The sequence below is a fragment of the Protopterus annectens genome, chromosome 5.part0 (assembly GCF_019279795.1).
Source record: "Protopterus annectens isolate FY-2018-M chromosome 5.part0, PAN1.0, whole genome shotgun sequence".
NCBI classification, from domain to species: domain Eukaryota; kingdom Metazoa; phylum Chordata; order Ceratodontiformes; family Protopteridae; genus Protopterus; species Protopterus annectens.
Genome location: NC_056735.1, coordinates 29,630,023 through 29,649,308, shown reverse-complemented (window position 1 = coordinate 29,649,308; position 19,286 = coordinate 29,630,023). Strand labels below are relative to the sequence as shown.

At 38.8% G+C, this 19,286-nt stretch overlaps 1 protein-coding gene across 2 annotated transcripts in view; it reads left to right on the top strand.

Annotated features, from left to right (window-relative positions):
• Positions 1-9,128: 9,128 nt before the first annotated feature.
• Positions 9,129-19,286, top strand: part of CHMP2B (charged multivesicular body protein 2B) — a 244,297-nt gene continuing 234,139 nt past the window's right edge. Inside the window, exons 1-2 of one of the 2 annotated variants that reach the window (XM_044072081.1) lie at positions 9,129-9,177; positions 18,958-19,049. In XM_044072081.1, coding sequence (XP_043928016.1) covers positions 9,144-9,177; positions 18,958-19,049 — 126 coding nt within the window. In that variant the 5' untranslated portion in view covers positions 9,129-9,143. Of the gene's footprint in view, positions 9,178-10,952; positions 11,230-18,957; positions 19,050-19,286 lie in introns of those variants that run through there. The other variant, XM_044072080.1, reaches the window with a different exon arrangement.

Here is a 19,286-nt window from a genome sequence, read left to right as displayed (position 1 = left end):
ATGTTGTTAACTTTCATGTTGGTAATACAATCGTATTCATCCAGTTTGATCAACCAAAAATCAGTTTATCTTGGTCCTCCCCACTTATTTACATACTTATATAACTTAAGATCATCTCAGTATAGACAAAAAAGACGTCTTGAATAATGATAATGTTCAAGATCTAAATACTAAACAAGTGCAGACCGAGGATTGAACCTCATGACATCCCTCATCCAAATCCAACAGCACAGCCTCTAGTTTACTCATAATTTACTCACAGTCCATCTACCAGACTCTGTTACCTAATCATACTCCAAAGCAACATACTAGCAATCTGGAAATGCCCATGTTTGGCAATTTATTGATTAACATTCTATAGTATACCATATCAAAGGCTGATGAAAAAATATCTATTTTATTTATCTATATATCTATATCTCTGTTTATCTATCTAGCTATTTAGATAGCTGGACAGAGATATAGATATCTAAATATCTCTACATATTTACAGTGTGTTCCAGGTAAGTGAGCCGGTCCATAGACCATTTTCAGTTATGACCTAGTCATAAAGCATATACATGATAAAAAGAAAACAATACATTGCTGTATGAAGAACAAATGCAAGAGTTTAAATTGCATGCAATAAGGGTAAACAGTATAGAGCAAAACGACACACAATAAAATTGAAATTATTCTGCAGTCTAATATGTTACAGTTAGAATCAGTAATTTATAACCACAAAAATGGGACCAGTAATTGGAGAAAAAAAAAACAATTTAGTGATGAAATCATAGGAAGATAAATAAACTTTTTCCACCACCTGTACCTCATTAACTGTTAATTGTATCTGCATTACTTGGATGATATTTTTATTTTTTGGGGAGGTCCAGAGAATGAAATTGTGAATTTCATAAACAATATGAACAATACCACTTATTTTTTTAAGGTTTACTTATTATGAAAGTTATTCACTTTTTGGATGTTAAAATTTCGAGGGAAAATGAAGATTTTTCCTCTACTATACATATGAAATAGACTTTTAGTAATTCATATCTTCATTTTAAAAGTGCTTACCTGTATCACTAAAAAGTAAGTCTTTCCAAAAGACAGGCTATTCATAGGTTCATAGGTGTGTACTAGGCTAATGGCCCTGGAGCCTTTACAAGCATAGCCCATAGAAGTGCCCTGGCATCATGCTGCCCGACGTTAATTCCCAGTGCCTCTATCAAGTAGAGCCATTGAAGTGATCCCCGGGGTGAACTTTCTATTTCCCATCCACTCATCAGACTTTCTCAGATGATTTCCAAAGAATCAATGTTTTTAGAGGAACTTAACAATCTGAAGGACATGTTGTTAGACAGAGGTTACCCTATTACATTGATTAATGACACTTTTCATTACGTTATTGAGCAGTGACAGTCATGGTATCTTCCCATTTTAGGTAAAACAAGTGAGGGGCCAAAAAACACATTCAGTTCTACCACTCCTAAAAAAATTACCACTGCTATGATTTTAGGACATAGCCATGGTTCTAGTAAGACTAGAGATATCATTCATTCTAATTGGAAAGACAATTGGCGGTAATGACAATATTTACAAAAAAAGTAGGAAATAGACCACAGTATGTTTTTAAGATAGCTAACAACTTTAAACAATTATCTGAATATGAAAGAAGGAATTCAGATCATGGGGAAAAATTGGATCCTACAAATATGGAGCATGTGGGCAATGTAACTTTATTAACAAATCTGAGACTTGTATTTTGGATAATTATATGAATAGCAACATCAACTTTCAATATGGAAATTGTTCTACTTAGGGTATGGTAAATTTAGACAAATGTTTGACATGTCCTGCTTTTTATGTGGGCAAAATTGAGAACCTCCTCAGGGAGAGAATCTATGAACACTTCTATAACATTAATAAAGCTAATGATAAAAATGCCCTATTTCATAATTCTTTGATTTGTATTGATTTCATGAAATTTGTTTTTGGAATTTTAGAAATTGTGTTTTTTATCCTAGAGGGGGCTCTTGGGAAAATCATTTAGAATACAAGGAATTCCTTGGCAGTTCTGTTTGAATGTCCACAGTCTGCTTGGCATCAGTGGACTGTCTCTATAGCTCCTTTGTTAAAAACAGGAACAGCCAAACCTTGAACGGTCTCTTCTACTACCACTTATCTCATATAGATGCTTACTGTACCCTAATTAGCAAACAACACACTGTGAAAGGGGGATTGTTTTTACTACATTATTTTATTATAATTCTATATATTTATGTCATTTATCAAATACATATTGATGAATTTACATGTTTTTATTGGTCAGTTATTGGATAATTGTTTTTAATTAAGTTTAATTGTGGTGATGGCAATATTTAAATCTCTTTCAACTGTGTTTGTGATCAATCAGTTCTGATGAAGTCCTGTTATGGACAAAAGCATTTTACTAATCTTTGTTAGATTATCAAGAATAAACTTCACATTTTATTTTCAGTGAGGTCAGTTTTTGGAACTACTGCAGGTCTTGGTTATTTACTATCAGTAATTTAGTTTAAAAGATACAGCTGTATACAATTATCACAGTGAAATAGTTCCATAATGTGCTGTAGGCCCAAACTATCATTTAGCCCATGTCCCAGAAATAGTGACATTTGGATTCCTCATCAAGGAATTCTTTAAGAGATTTCTTAAAATTGTTTAGACTTGTATTTTGTTTTTCTTTACTAGCTAGGTGGTTCCAGAAAGTAGGGCATATTCTGAAAAATTATTTCTCACCGATTGCCTTTTTAAATCTTGTTCTGGGGGTATGCGCATACCATCTTGCTTTTTTTTTTCAAGGTTGGGCAGTAACCCAGATGCAGAATTGTGTAAACTGGGATACATAAAGGAAAGGTAGCAGTATTAGCGCAACTGCAACCTAAGTAACTGGGGTTTAATTAACGGCACTGGAAGAGCCAGGAAGAGAAATGGAGGAGTAAAGGGCCATGGATAACTGTCCACTCCTGAGGGGGAGGTGGATTACATGCACTTAGGTATGGCTAACTGACCACTTCTGAGGGGAAGATGGGCTGTATGCACTTAGATATGTCTAACTGTCCACTCCTGAGGGGGAGGTGGGTTGCATGCACTTAGGTATGGCTAACTGACCACTTCTGAGGGGGAGGTGGTTTGCATGCACTTCGGTATGGCTAACTGACCACTCCTGAGTGGGAGGTGGATTGCATGCACTTAGGTACACACTGGCAGTGTCAACTCCCTGGTAGAGACTGAGGAGACCAATGCTCATTCCTCAAGTAGAGGTGCAGGGTTGCTTGGAGGAAAAGTCATTTGGGAAGTGAGGGGACAGCCTCTGCCTTCAGCCCATTGTACACCCCCATGCAGCCCTGCTGGGTGCATGCTGGTAGAAATAGGGTGAAAAATAAGAAGAACAATTACTGAACTGCCCCAATGGCTGTATGAATGACAGCACCTCCAGCCAACCCTTACCTCAATGATGGATAGCAAACAGACTGACTGGTTGGGAGGGGGATTGACAAAATAGTAGGGGTAAAGAGATAGCATAAAGAAAAAATATACTTAAGACAGTTATATTTTCTGCATTCTGAAGATTATATTTTTAGAGCATATCTCATGAAGCATTATGACTTACTGAGTCATATTATGCCTACACATGTCTAGTCTAATTCCTACAGCACAGATTTGTGCATAACCTACTCAGAAATAACCTTGCACATTTAAACACATTTGTAAACTCTCGGGGGTAGCAACTGAAAATAATTAATACAGCTGCAACAGCATTTGGAGAGTTATGCATAGTTTCTAAATGTGAGGTGCATCAGGGCAAAGTGAACCCTTCTTCCCCTGTATACACAAAAACTGTGCACCAGTGCCAGCATTAACAGAAGCAGCATCAGCAATGATTGCTATGAGAAACTGTAACTCTATAACTAATAAGGTACAAACACATCAGATTGTGGTGTACGAGTTGTAAACCAATTCACTTTGCACTCAACCAATGGCGAGAATGACAAATTGTACAATATTGTGTTACAACCAAGTACCTGCGCTTACTTCTATCGTTTAGTTCTGGACAGTCAGTTCAGGAACAGCATCATCAAGTTGTTGACCACGTCCAAATTTAACTGTAAGAATGTCATCTCCACTGAGGATTAAGATATCCCTAACCTACTGGCGGATAAATTCAGCTCAAACTTGATCCTTCTCTTCCTTCTCTGTCTGTCCCAAAAGATTTACCTAAAACCAACTTACTTCCAGCTTTCACACAAGACCAAGTTCTGAAACCACTACCAAAAGCTAAAAATACTGCACTGTGAGGGGTTCTAACAATATACCTGGATGCATCTTAAATAGCATGAAGTATGATTCAACCACCCCCTAACAACACTTTTCAACCTCAGCTTCCATACAGGTTTTGTACTAAGTAAATGGAGAACAGCTACAGTAATTGTTTTGCATAAGGGAGGAGCTTCCACGGGCCCAGGCAATAACAGACTCATCAGTCTGACCAGCCTCATATGCAAAGCCACAGAAAGACTTATCATGGAAGTAATCAATAAAGGACATAGGGAACCTCCAAACATTGGACATGTCTCAGTCTGGATTTCTCAAGGGTAGGTCATGCTTACTCAACCTGGTGGACATCTTTGAAAAGGTCACCAAAGCAAAGGATGAAAGCAAAACAGTACACACCACATACCTCGACCTGGCTAAGGCTTTTGACACAACCCTATTCAAGCATAGAAGAAAAGCTAAATAAACTGGGAGTAAACCCTTACATAACTACTGCACTGCCAACTCACTCACAGATATGGCCACAGGAGATCAAAATAGAGAAACTTACCTTCACAGAGAGACCAGTTATCAGTGGAGTCCCCCAGGATTCTGTGCTGGGACCTCTCCTGTTTAGTATCTATTTCTCTAAAGTAAAAGGCAATACCAAAGGGGTCTGGCTGACTATGTTTGCAGATGACTACAAGCTTGGAACAGTCATTGAATCCCCAAATGCTTTTGCCATCCTGCAGGAAGGTTTGTTCCAAACAAATAACTGGTGCCAGAATCATGGACTGAAACTAAATGTCAAAAAAATGCATGATCATATCCTTTGGGAAGTCATCTACCCTGGGGAACTACCATATTGACAATACACCCCTAAGAGCTGACCCAGTTGTTCAGAATTTGGGAATTTATGTGGACAGTGACCTAAATTTTAACCAATTTGTGTTCATTGTCATAAGGAATTCCTTCTATATTGCATGTGGTTGCAAAGAGGTTGCAACTAGATCTAGAGATGTTGTTGTCTCCCTTTACTCAGCCCTCAATAGGTCAATCATTCAGTATAATGCTCCCTTTGACATGTATCTGTTCAGGCACACACAACAAATGGAACGCCCACAGAGATACATTACTAAAAGGATACAAGGCTTAAACAATATATCCTTCTTCTGCAACATCAAAAGAGTGGCTTGGAGGGACAAGTACATCTTGCAGACGATACCAGTACTCTGTAACAGACTACCCATCAACATAAAACACAGCTCATCCCTGTCCATATTCAAGCACCACCTGGAGCTATGGATGGGTAATATAAAACTTATCCCAGGACTGTCTCTGGACTATTAATGGATAGAGGTAGTTCTTAAATGGTTAATCCACACACATAGGTCCCCTCAAATTATGATTTATGGTATGATTCCAGTTATTCTCATTAGGGGTAATATATAATTACAGACCATGGGATGGGTAAGGCCAATCAAACACCAAATGGGATTGGTTAATTCAAACACCAAAAGGGAATTTGGTTAAGCCTAAAATGGCTTGCAATGGCAGCAACCTACTATTACCTATGAATTGTTTGGGGATTGCAGGGCTGCTGAGTCACATTCCAAGGTTTGTGTACCCATTTTATAAAACTGGCAACCCTCCATAATAAAGCACCAATTGTGTACTAACTGTAAGATCTTAGTATCAGCCTAGAATGAAACAAAGATAAAGCACGGCCACCGTTTCCACTGAAACAACTTTTGCTGGGTATTCACAGAAGAATGGGAAGGGTATCTATACAGTGACAGCAGGTGAGTAGGAGGTGCGGCAAGTGACAGCAAACAAGTCCAGTGTCAGCACTAGTAGCACACCAATTTCCATTTCACTGTGAACACGAAACAATTAGAAGAGGATACGCAGACATGGCTAATCTGTTGTGCTACCTGCTTGTAATCATAGGTCTATCTCCTTGGTCAATAATAGGTTCATAGGTTCATAGGTTCATACTAGGCTATCTGCCCAAGGGCATTTATAAGCCTAGCCCATAGTTATGTGGCTTTCGCCACCCCTTTAGTTTGAATAAAAACTATGCCTATCATTTTGCTGTGCCTCTGTCAAGCAGTGACGCTGAAGTAATCCCTGGGGTATATCTGCAATCTCCCATCCATTGGTCAAGATTCCTCTTGAACAAGACCAGAGAGGTGCTCTGCCTCACATGTACCGGGATTTTGTTCCACAGCATAGGGAGTCTCTGGGTGATGAATCTGTCCCTCCAGCACGTTCTATTTATAACCGTGTCAAGGTTTAAGTCTCCCGCCCTTGTGGTTCTGAGGGATCTAGATTTTTTGAGGTGAAGCATATTCATCAAATCTGGGTTTGACATGGCCTTATATGTCAGGCACAGGTCACCTCTGAGCAAGCGGTATGAGACTGAATAGAGCTGGAGTTCTTTCAGTCGGGCAGCATAAGACATATTTTTGAGACCCTTTATCCTTTTGGTGAGGAACTTTTGGGGCCTTTCAAGCTGCAGCAGGTGTCTGGTCAGATACATTCTGAACGGGGCATTGTACTCAATCATAGGTCTAATAAGTGATGAGTACAGGGGGACGATGACCTCCCTTGATCTAGATGTGAATCCCTTCATGATCAGGTGGGTGATATAGAAGTTTTCCTAACTACTTTAGCAACATGAGTGTCAAACGAAAGGCTACTGTCAACCTGGGTCCCCAGATCTCTGATGACTTTTTCTGTGCTCAGTGGATTGCCACCTATATGGTAGCTAGGGGTAGCCTTGTTTTTCCCAAAGGGTATGACTATGCATTTTTTGGCGTTTAACTTCAGGCCATGGCTCTGGCACCAGTTATCCATTTCTGTGAGGCCCTTCTGGAGGATATCTGTGTCAGATGTGTTTTCGACTATGGCCCAGTTTGCAGTCATCTGCAAACTTTGTCAGCCATAACCCTCCTGTGTTTGCTTGTACTTCAGAAAAGTAGATGCCGAACAAGAGTGGACCCAGGACTGAGCCCTGTGGGACACCACTTGTGACAGGCTTTGAGTCTGACATGGCTCCAGCAACTCTGACCCTGTGGGTTCTGTCACTTAGCCAGTTTGCAACCCATCTTGTGATGTATGGGTTTACATTCAAGCTGATGAGTTTTTCGATGATACCTGAGTGGGGTATTGTGTCGAAGGCCTTTGCCAGGTCGAGGTAGGCTGTATGGACTGCCTTTCCTCATCAATGGCCTTGGTGACTGTCTCGAAAAAGTCAACCAAGTTTAAGAGGCAGGATCTGCCTTTGACAAAGCCAAACTGAGTTGGATCCAAAGTCTGCAAGTTCCCTATGTCTTTATTTATGAGTTCCATTATGATCCTCTCCATGGCTTTGCAGATAAGGCTTGTCAAGCTAATGGGGCGGTAATTTCCAGGGTCTGTGGAGGCACCGCCCTTATGAAGTGGGACCACAGTCGCCGTGCGCCACTCCTTGGGTACGTATCCTGAGGTGAGGCTAAGATTAAACAGCTGTCCTAACTGTGGGTTTAATTCCTCATTGAGTTCATGAAGCACACAGCCGGGGACACCATCCGGTCCCATGGATGCTGTGTTTATTGCCTTAGTGAGGGCAGTTCCCACCTGGGCGTTGGAGACGTTTGGGGGGCTACAATCCTCTGGAATAGATATCTCTCCTTTTGGGGGGGAGGGGGGGGAGAAGTTTGCACTGAACCTGTCAGCCAGTATGTTGGCAATGTGTGTAGGTTCAGTAATTTTCACATCATTTTGAACTAATTCTGAGCATATCTGGGAGTTTCCTCCTAGGTTTCTAACATAGCTAAAGAAGGCCTTATGATTCTCTTTAGAGTCCTTGGCGATTTTTCTCGGGGATAAAGCCATAAATAATGAGGGAGCAAAGGCTCAGAACTGTGACATTTTTAAATATGATTTCTACAGCAACCCACTTAATAAATACTTACGATTGCCATCAACATGTATTTTGTAAACAATAAGGACTCTTTTCAGATGTAAAACACCTGCTTCTATGACCTTTACACCTGCATTTTGCCGAACTTCTGAGATAAATGCAATCAGACACGGCATCCGGGACTAAACAATTTCACCGTCATTCCAGTTACCCTCATACCCACTGTGACGCACTTTCAGCTAAACTTATAAAGTCATTGAATACAAGATCTTGTTTATTCTTCCAATTCATTGTAATTATTTTTCTAGCAATTGCCAAAAGTGATTAGCGTGAATTTTCTGAAGGGTATGAAGTCTGAAACTCAAATGTCCATCATTATGTTCTAACTTCAGTCTTTAATGATTTGCCACTAATTTTCCAGAAAACCACAATTTTATGAAAAACGGAACAAGAATATGAAGAAAAAAGCTGGACATCTGCAAAAATCTGTACAGTTGAGAGGTACGGTGAACCCACACTATTTTGAAGTCCATATCCAACCCACAAGTTCAATAAGAAGTTTAGCGCTCTGTCACGTAAAGTGCTATTAATACGCATGCCCATTCCTCCGCGCCTCACTTTCATCGAAACTCTCATGAGTATGAAGTCATGAATAGGCTTGACCAATGATCTCACGTGGTGTGCGCGCGATGGGGGAGGGATTTGTGTTACTAGTGTCATCCACAGTTATGAGCTAATTGTGGAAACAGTCCCAGGTTGCACCATCTATAAACAGTAACCGAGACTAATTCAGAGGATTTAAAATCTTTCTAAGTTCCAGTATGCTGAATAGAACACAGCGAGTCGCGTTACACGTAAAGAGCATTCAAAGCTTGAATTCAGTGTTACTAGAGTAAGGGATGGATCACACTGTTAAACAAAACTTAGTGTGCCCTAACGAGCCTCAGATTCTTAACATATAATGCGTGCCTCAGTGCCTGTGTACAATAAGCCAGGTGAGATCTGCACACTTGCTAACAAAAGCAGACCGGGCTTTTTAAGCATCTCATCCTAGCACAACTGTCATGTGTACCTCCTTATTTTCAGTCTTAAAAAAACTTCCTGCTCCACAATGAAAAGTGTATCACAACACGTATTCATTGTTAAGACTTTAACAAAGAAATCGATGGTAAATATCCCAACACCATAATAATTCATCACCAAGTCTACTACTTGTAAGTATGAATTAACGGGCCGGCACTTAACCATGCTGTGAGTTATACTATTAAATAAGTGCTCCACGTTTTGGCCATTTGTACCACGTCACGAAACGCAGTGGGATCCCCATTTTGGATACAGAAGGTTAACTTTATTCTCCTTGTTCTACATGTAGTTTAAACAAAGAAACTGTTTTGAAATAATGCAAATTGTTACACATGCTGCTAACAGTAATTTTGAAAAATGTTGACCACTGCACTTAAAGTGAATTACGTTAAAGTACAAACTTCATACATTTCAATTGCCTGGATTTTTGCAGATTTTTGGTCTGATTGTCATAAAATGTGTGATTTTTCTGGCAAATCCCTGTGATGATCGGAAGACTGAAGTCACTAAATAATGACGTACCTTTTGAGTTTCAGACTTCATATCCTTTAGAAAACGTGTGTCAAACCCCGTCACTCTAGCAATTTTCTAAGTTTATAAGAGCAATATTTAAAATATGTCCCTACTTTTGGACATTTTCCCCCATTTTGTCAGGATTTGTCCAAATTTCTTGCACGAAGGTTGAGAGATATGGTGCAAACATACCATTCAGCTGTCCATATTTTTGCAGACTGTCCGGATTTTTGTCTCATATTTTTGGTCTGCTCCTCATAAAATGTGTTATTTTCTGGCAAATCATCGATTACCAATAAATCATAACTAATGTCTGAGTTTCAGATTTCTTATACTTTAGAACATGCACGCTAATGCAAAATATTTTAGTACATTTGTCCCTCTATTAATTTCGGCTTTGTCTACATTTCTTGAGCTTACAGTTTGAGACGTACGGTACGGTACTTGACCTCTCAGTCTGTTGGCTCAAGAATCAGGGATAAATCCAAAAATAATTGTAGACAGAGTGCACTATTTTACGCATTGGTCTTATACAGTTGCTACCTACAATAATGAGTTTTACATCAGGGTGCATTTTTCCGAGGGCTGTGAAGTCTGACGCTCAAATGGTTGTCAGAAAACCACATATTTTTACAAGACACTAACCTAGGGTTACCACCTGTCCCACTTTGCGAGGGGCAGTCCCTCTTTGGGCAGTTGTGTCCTGACAAAAAATTGTAAAAATGGCAAATGTCCTGAGATTTTGGGATAAAATTATTTCCTATATTTTATGTAATAGTTGCATAAAACAGTTATTCTGTATCTAAAATACCTAAATGTTATAAGAAACAGAATAAGCAACTAAAATGCTACAAGAATAAGCTTTTATTTAGGAAAAAATAAGTTCTAACCTTTTTACTGACCGTGGGTATGTGTCGGCCTGTAAAATCTGATATTTGTACCAAAAAATGTCCCACTTTGGCCATTTGAAAAGGTGGCAACCCTACTGACTAACCAGAAATATAAGGCAAAGCCGGATGACTGCAGTACGGTTAAGCAAACACCTCATGAAAGAAACCTGTGTTTCCACAACTCAAACCTCATTCTCCGTCGCTGTCATTTACAAGGCATGAGACATCATGGGGCGTGGCGTTATCTATACGTCATAAACGCTATGCGTCAGTTAGTCAGATGATTGGCTTGAGGTGGGGTGGGAGGAGGAGTAGTGTTAAGGAAGTAGGAAATCCAGAGCTTTGAAGAGTTTTGTAAATAAAAAAAGTGTCTGTTCTGTTAGCTGGGCAACTTTTCTCTGACGTTTTTGCCTTTGGTTATTTGGATTTTATTTTTTCTGCATTTTGTCCTTGATTTGGTGTTTTAACGGCCTGTTCATACCTTTTAGTTATTTCGTTTTGCTTAATTCCTGGTCTTCAGCTGTATCATGGCCACGTTCTTCAAGAAGAAGACGGTGGACGGTAAGTTAACGTTTTTGCATTGTTTTCTGAGGATGTCTACGTTCATAAGAGGTTCAGGTTACTAGGCTATTAGTTCAAGGGCCTCTGTAAGCCTAGTCATGTTTATACCCCTTTTCCCTTATTGACCATGTTGTATGGTTTATATTGGCAGCGCGAATGTATGATTCAGCACCGACTGCCTTTATCCAATAGTTAGCACTCTTAAGCTGTTTAGCAACCCTGAAGGGTAGTGGATGTACATTAGGAGGGGGCAGTATAGGTGGTGAGGGACCTCACAACTGTCAACCTTTTACTCTAGCAAATCGAAGACTGCACCAAAATAGGATCTCATTTGGAAACACGATTCACTTAGAGTTTACTAGAACAGAGGAACGTTTTGTTATCCCCTTTCTCTGAAAATTGCAAACGTGTGTTTATAATCTGTAGCATATTTATTTCTTGCCGTTTTAACTTTCTGCCTTCCTCTCTTAAGCCTTACGTGCGATAGGGGCCATTTTATTGAAGGGCACGAATAATGTGGACGTATAACCTTTATGAAAAACTGTTTACTTGTTTTGCTGGCCATGGCCCCTGTAGAATGCTATGGGTGCTGCAAAAAGAGTTGTCTGTAATATTTAAGGACACTGCGGATACTAAACCATTGTCTTGACTGGATTGTCAATTAAGTTTTAAAGCGGGAGAAGGAATACTGGACAAAATGTTTGAAAAGGAAACACATAAGCCACCATAAAGGCTGAAATAGTCTGAACTATGATGCGCTGAAAATGTGAAAACTAGATGGTTGTAAAGGAAGATAAGGAATGTGTGTGTTAATAGTAGAGAGGCATATTTGAAGACCAAGAAGATGTTGAAGGTGAGGTCCTGTTGACAACCGTTACTTCTACCAGATGAGAAATTAACTGTAAATTATATGAAGATTGATATGTAGTGAGCATTGGTATTTTTAGGGCTAAAGTTTTAAGTTTAAGGGTCTTATTTTGGCTAGCACTTAGTTCTACAAGGGAAAAAAGTTTAAAACATTTCTTATTTTAATGCATTACACTTGGCTGGTAGGAGTAACCGTACTCCATAATGTTATCATAGTTTGAAATATTTATTGCCCAGGGCATCATAGAACTTCTACTTTTTCTGTAGGTGCCATGGGATCTTTTGCATCCACCTGCGCAGATGGAGCCTCAGTTTAACATCTCTTCTGAAGGATATCCTGTCTGATATAATGTCACCCCTAGTGCATGAACTGACACTAAGGCGTGAAAAGCTTTTAAAGTAAACTACATTGTCAATTTTTATATCCTGTCCTTTCCATTATAACTTTGATGGGGCTTTGAGTGAACACTAAAAGTCTTCTTTCATTGAATGGCTGTCTTTCATTGAATGGCTGTGTTCATTCGGTGTTATCCATTCGTCTCTTCTGTGTACAGACATCTGGTGATGTCATTCTTGGTGCGTCGATGCATTCTGAGAATCCTGTTCCCAAAAGAGCAATATATAATGGATGCATTTCTATGGAGAGCAGCACAACCTTTGTGTATGTATGCTGCATCATGGCCATATAGACATAAATTAAATGAGCTGTATGTTGGTAAGAGTAGAACAAGTGGGTATGCTAGAAATGTCTGTGTACTGCTGAGATGCACAGACCTTGAGGTGGTGATGCATTTTAAAAAAAATTCATGTGAAGAACAAACTGAAGAATATTGTTTTGGGGGAGGTGACAGTGGATATTTCATGGGTAAAGTGAGGAAATACTATTTTGTGGATTAATTAGTTAATGCATGGACTAGTGTTGTGGAAACTGCAGAATAAAAAAGCGAGGAGATTCCAAACTGAACTGTAAAGGGCTTTCTGCAAGTGTTTTATTAGAAGGGTACAAAGAATTCACATGCTCACGCAGAGGAGGAGGTGAGCTAGGGGCTTTATTTTAAACATCTTTATTGTTGCAAGGCATGATTAGGGGACCAAATGTGAAAGAAAAGGGTGGAAATGTATGGGAATGAAAACATCTAGACTACATCCTTGGATTCATTTAATTCTGTTATCCACTTATCCAGTCCATTGTCATGGAACAGTCAGATAATGTAGTAATTTAAAAAATAAAATATGGGGACAGATAGTCCTGAACAAGAGTCCTGTCCATCATAGGGTATGCATACCCCCTGTGGGCAATATAGAATCTTTCCAGACTACTTGCCAGATATCCACATAGAGCGGGACAAAACCATGTCTCCTGGTGGTAAAAACCCATACAGTCATAGGGTGAGCATGCGAGACGCACAAAAAAGGCACCCTACTAAGAACTAGGAGCCAATCTTCTTGAAGCAGCAGAGTTAACCCCTGTTTCACTGTGTGCCCCATCCCCCAAATGACGCATTCTGTAAAAACTTGTACTCTGGTATAGGACATAGGAATAAAGAGCTAGCAAGTAACATATTTAAGATTTGGGCAGATATGCTTCAGCTTCTCTTTTTGTGTTCTGTATGCGAGTTTCTGTTTTGCACAATATTTAATGAGAGAGCGACTGCATCTTTAAAAATGCATTTGTTTTTCATATCCTTTTGATGCGCATATTAATTTGTTTAAATAGTTGTGTACATATGAATTTGTTTAAGGTAGTTTGTTAGCAGCGAACTAATTGAATAACATTTCCACATATACTGAAAAATACAGAATGAGCAAAACAGCTTGGTAAAGTGGAGCAAGTTAGTGGGATTTGGCACATTCAGAAAGGCTAAATAAAATAATGGTGCTTAATTTTTAGGCGAAATAAATAACTATGTTTAATTTTTAGGCAAACTGGTGTAGAAGTGGTGATTGCTACTGCTAAGAACTGAAACTGCCTTTCACAAGAACATTGTGAAGTTTGTGAATGTACCGATGGCTATAGCTGAAATTGGATGACAGTTATAGAATTTTGCAGTAAGAAGAGAACATGGAATGATATTTGCACATTTTTAGACAAGAAGCTAATACAAACTGAATTTGTCATTGTGGTCAGTTTTGAAGAAGAAAACTGAATAAAACAAGTAAGGACTAGGGCATGAGAGAGAGTCTGAGGTGAAAACATGTTAGCAGGTTATCTGATTATTATGAAATGGGGAAGGACTAGGGCATGAGAGAGAGTCTGAGGTGAAAACATGTTAGCAGGTTATCTGATTATTATGAAATGGGGAAGGACTAGGGCATGAGAGAGAGTCTGAGGTGAAAACATGTTAGCAGGTTATCTGATTATTATGAAATGGGGAAGGACTAGGGCATGAGAGAGAGTCTGAGGTGAAAACATGTTAGCAGGTTATCTGATTGTTATGAAATTGGGGTTAAGTAGTGTAAGTAGTAATAGTATTTTGTATTTCAACAGTCAATCGTGTATAGTTGGAAAAAGATCAAGACAGAATGAAGAAAAATCTATTTCAGAGGCTCACTTGGCCTCAGGGGAGTGGAAGCATTTAAGGAGCAATTTTATTTAAGAGGGAGACAGACAGATAAGACAATGGAATGAAAGTGGGTGTCCACTCAGTAAGTTTAGCCGGAGTAATAAAAGGCAGAGTGTGTTGTTGGTAAAAGCATAGCTTGCTTTGATAACTGAGTGATGGAACCCCATGATAAAGCCATTGAAGCAGGATAGAGACAAACATTGTGGAACAGAAAAAATCGTAGAATCACTTTTTTGCCATTTGTTTCATTGTACTGTCGCTTGTAGATGAATTGGAACGTAAGTTCACAGCACTGCTGCTTTGTCTTTTGTTACTTACTTCATTGTTCTTTAGCGAGCATCTGCATAGCAGATCTTTGTGTTTTAAATTTTAATTTGACTTGGTGTGAGAATGCATGAGCAAGTCGTACAGTGTCATTTAAATGTTAAATTAATATGAGCTATGTCATTGTGAGGCAAGTTGCTTCTAAAATGTTTCTCTTAGTTGCATTTGCAGATGTACATAGATGAACTGGAGTGATTTGAATGTGCTGTTGAGTGCATTTTCCAGTTTCAGGAGCATCTCTGTTTTTATAACTGTGGTCACTACATGCAGCAATAATGCTATGTTTTACTTAGACTCCAAATATTATTCACTTTGTACCTATTTGTATATTCTTTACTTCTGAATTAATTCTCTACCTAATGATCCTGTCAACCAGGGGTTACCCCAAAAGTAACTTAACAGAAAGTTAGTTGAATTGACCAGTCTTTGCTTTTAATATGCAAAATGTTGTTTATACAGTAAAACTTTTTTTTTGTAAATTTTTGCATGGGAAAAATGCTGCTTACGTGTTATTCTTGACAGTTGTGGTATCTGGGACTGCTTATCCCTTACAACTGCATTACGGGTGCTGTGGTAAGTGCTGGCACTTTATTAAGTCTTAAGCAGCACAAGATACATACCTAGTGGGGGAATGACTTTGTAAAAGTAAAGTAAATGTTGTGCTGACCCAAGCAAGCTTTGGAAGGAAATAAAGACTGGTGACTCTAATTTTATGCTTCTTTATTGAAAGAATTTTATAAAAAGTGGTATTAACCCCTAATTGCCCTTCGTGTGTGCTATTGAAAGTAATGAGAGACTATTTCCAAATAATGTGATGCCATCTGATCATGCATGCAGTTTGACATTCTGCTTGTAGTAGTTTAAACTAGAATATTGCTTGGTTATGTAGTATAATGGCACTGGGGGTCGAAATACGCAGCCTTGAAGATGGTTGCTTATTACTGATGAGATAAAACAAACGTGTTATTAGACAATGGGGTATCCTAACATTCATACTTGTTGTACAAAGTGTCTGCTGTCATGTACTTACCAAGTTGCATGCAGATCACACATGGTCACTTTAGGAGGGTTTTGTTAGCGAGGGGAGAGTAACTTGTATGCTGTGCTTTTGTTATTTAAGTACAGTTTTCTACTGTCCTAAAAAATAATGTGTTGGTGATGAGTGCACAGGGGCGAATATAATTTTTGGCATTTTACATATCTGCCAGGGTGTGTAAGCAAGTTAACCATTATTTTCCACCATATGTTTATGCAAAAAGTGCCAGGTCTGAGTTGTGTTAAGATAAAGGCACGTAGTTTTGTTCCACTAGACATACATGGGAGTCGCCTGTCCTTTTGGTAAATCTCAGAGTTTCAGGACGTATGGCTAAAATCTTCGCATCATTCAGCACTTTGTACTTCGTTTTTCACTGCCTGTATGTTGTTGGTATTACTTTGTTTTTTTTCAGTCACTACCCACTGACTGTTTATCATCTCCAGGTTGATGGCCCGTTTTGGCCTAAAGGTTAAAAAGGAGATTCTTGCGTCATGTATCCATGCACCATTTGTTGCTGCGTGTGTGAACCTCCTTTTTCACTTTCCTCTAAAGCCTTGGTCTTTACAAGTGTAATCGCTCAATCCCTACCTGTAAAGGAACATCTTGGGGATCGTTCATTCAGACCACTCTCTGATTGTTCATTGGAGCCTGTGAATGAGTGCAGCATTAGAAATGCATCAGGAGGAAGTGTGTTGTAGCAGTTAACGTGATTAAATGATATGGATATAATGCTTGATAAACCTGCCCTGGTATTTACTGCAACAAGAAACTTGTTGAGCTTTAATGAAATGGGCAAATTTCTCACCTGCCATAGTACACCACCTGTTAGGTGTACACTCAGGTTCATTGGGTTCTTTTGATGAATCCAATCGTCTTTTTAAGTCTGTCTGTCTGTCTCTTAATAACAATGAAATCTTGTGCAAGCATCAGTGACTTATCAGGACGGGCAGTATGGGTATTCACAAGGACAAGTTGTCAACAGTTCTGTTTATATTTGTCTGCAATATGCAGCAGTAACGCAGATTTTGCTAGAATGTGCGTTTGTTGTCATAGCTGTCTCCTTTGGCAAAACTACACAGATTTGATGCAAGGAAGCAGTATTTTATACATGGACCACATTGTGTAGTTGTCTGTTGCTTTCAGACCTTACCACGATTTTCACCCTAATTTTTGCTGGAAAATTTCAAATGACTATAGTGGTACACCATGGGTGCTTTGTTGCTGCTCACTTATGTCACACTTTGGAGGAATAAAATATATGTTGCTGGTCCAGAATGTGACACATTAGGCTTTTCTGTGTGGTATACAATTGAGATGCAGGGTTATGTTTCCTTCCTTGTGGATTGATGCCTGCTGTGTGGAGTCTGCACATCTTTCCATGTCTGTGATGCTTTCCTCCCAAAGACCCTGGGTAGGTGGATTGGTAATCTCCCGAAGTGTGTGTGTGTGTGTGTGTGTGTGTGTGTGTGTGTGTGTGTGTGTGTTGCAATATTTTTGGAGCAGATCACTAAATAGCGATTACTTTACAGTTGTATTTGCTGGTTGCTTTAGAAGAACTTGACTGCTGTAAATTAGACTTGGAATTCAGAAATTTTGAAGGTGACACAGGTAAAATTTGAAATGTGTGTTACATATATTTAAATGCTCACACAGGCATCTATATAAATTCTGAAATTTTAAAATTTATTTGCAAAAAATGTGTTTTTTAAAAACACACAGGAAGGTAGGAATAGACAGTGTGGAGTTACCCATTTTTAGACTGAAAAAGAAAGTCTGCAGTACGTGAAATAATTTTTTTTCAAATTATTGAGGGATATTTAATATAAAAAAAGTACAAATTTTTTAGGTTGGCATGCTTGGAGATGTTTTGGTCATTGCATTAGTGTTTTTCTTTAGCTTTTATTTGCAGGGTCACTTTACTCTTGCATATTTATTTATAACTGCTGCAGAAAGAATATGTGAGGCTTTACAATATCCTTTGTAAAACACGGGCATTTGTGATATGAGAAAATCTATGCCTGCTGTGGCTTAAATGTGCTCACAGCCTATTGGTCTGGTTTACGTAGCTGTTTGGCTATATATAGTGGATGGTTTTGCAGGCGGGTCAGTCAGTTTTTGGAGTGCGCTGTCTACTGCTGTAATAGCGTCTTCTGGGTGGAATACTGCAGCGCAAAGACTTTACATATTTAGTACTAGTGGTGCATTCTTTTAAATATTTAATTTTAAGATGGACTGAAATATCCAAGAGGGGGTTTTGCTGCTTTTGAAATGTAAGTCACGGTTGCAAATAAAACCGGCATAGATGGGAATATGCTTTCTCTAACAAGGCATCTAGCATGAGTGACTTGTTGAAATATTTGCACTGATTGGTGCATTAACTGATTTGAGCTGATGCAAGCATTCCAATGGTCTGTGAAAGTGCAAAGTAATCTCAGCCCTTTCATCTGTTGCTTGGATATAATATGTGTCAAGATGATGGAATATTTATTTATGGTTTATGGTGAGATATTGTACCAGTTAATGGAGTCCATTGAATGGAAGTTTCAGTCAGTCTAAGGGTTTTGTGGAACTGCAAGGATTGAAGCAGAATCGTTCAAAAGCACACGGACTGAGCAGGTACCTGGAAAATGCATCTGGATACAAGGACATGGTTCTGCCAGTTGAGTAGGACTGAATAGTTTCTTTAACCACTGCATACCAATAAGCTGTGGACCATAATTTTCATTATACGTCTGGTTTTCCTGTGCAGTATTCCTTCATTGATTTAGTTATCTTATGGGGAAGTGACCGATTTACTCTGGAGGTCAATTGTCATTCTACAGTTCAAAAATTGTATTTACTGTAATGTAGGCTGAATTCAAGATTGCTGTAAAATGCACTTCTAGACTTTTTTTTTTTTTTGTAAATTTTTTTTTTTGCAAATTGTCCTTTATGCAGATATTATTAAAGATCAGAATCGTGAATTAAGGGGAACCCAGAGAGCTATAACAAGAGATCGTGCAGGTTTGGAAAAGCAAGAAAAGCAGCTGGTAAGTAGATATTTTGCTCATCTTTAGCCACAATCATATTTTAGTGTATGCTGAAAAGTAAGCCAATGTTTTACCTATTTGTTGTAATGGTACGATTAATGGCTGGGGAAGAAGTTTTAACTTCACTTGGGTTAAAATGTTGCAAGATTTTTACAACACATTTGTACAATGGTATTTTAACGTTTTCATCACAAAATTCCAAGAATAATGTGCGTGACAAATAGTTGTGGAACTAAA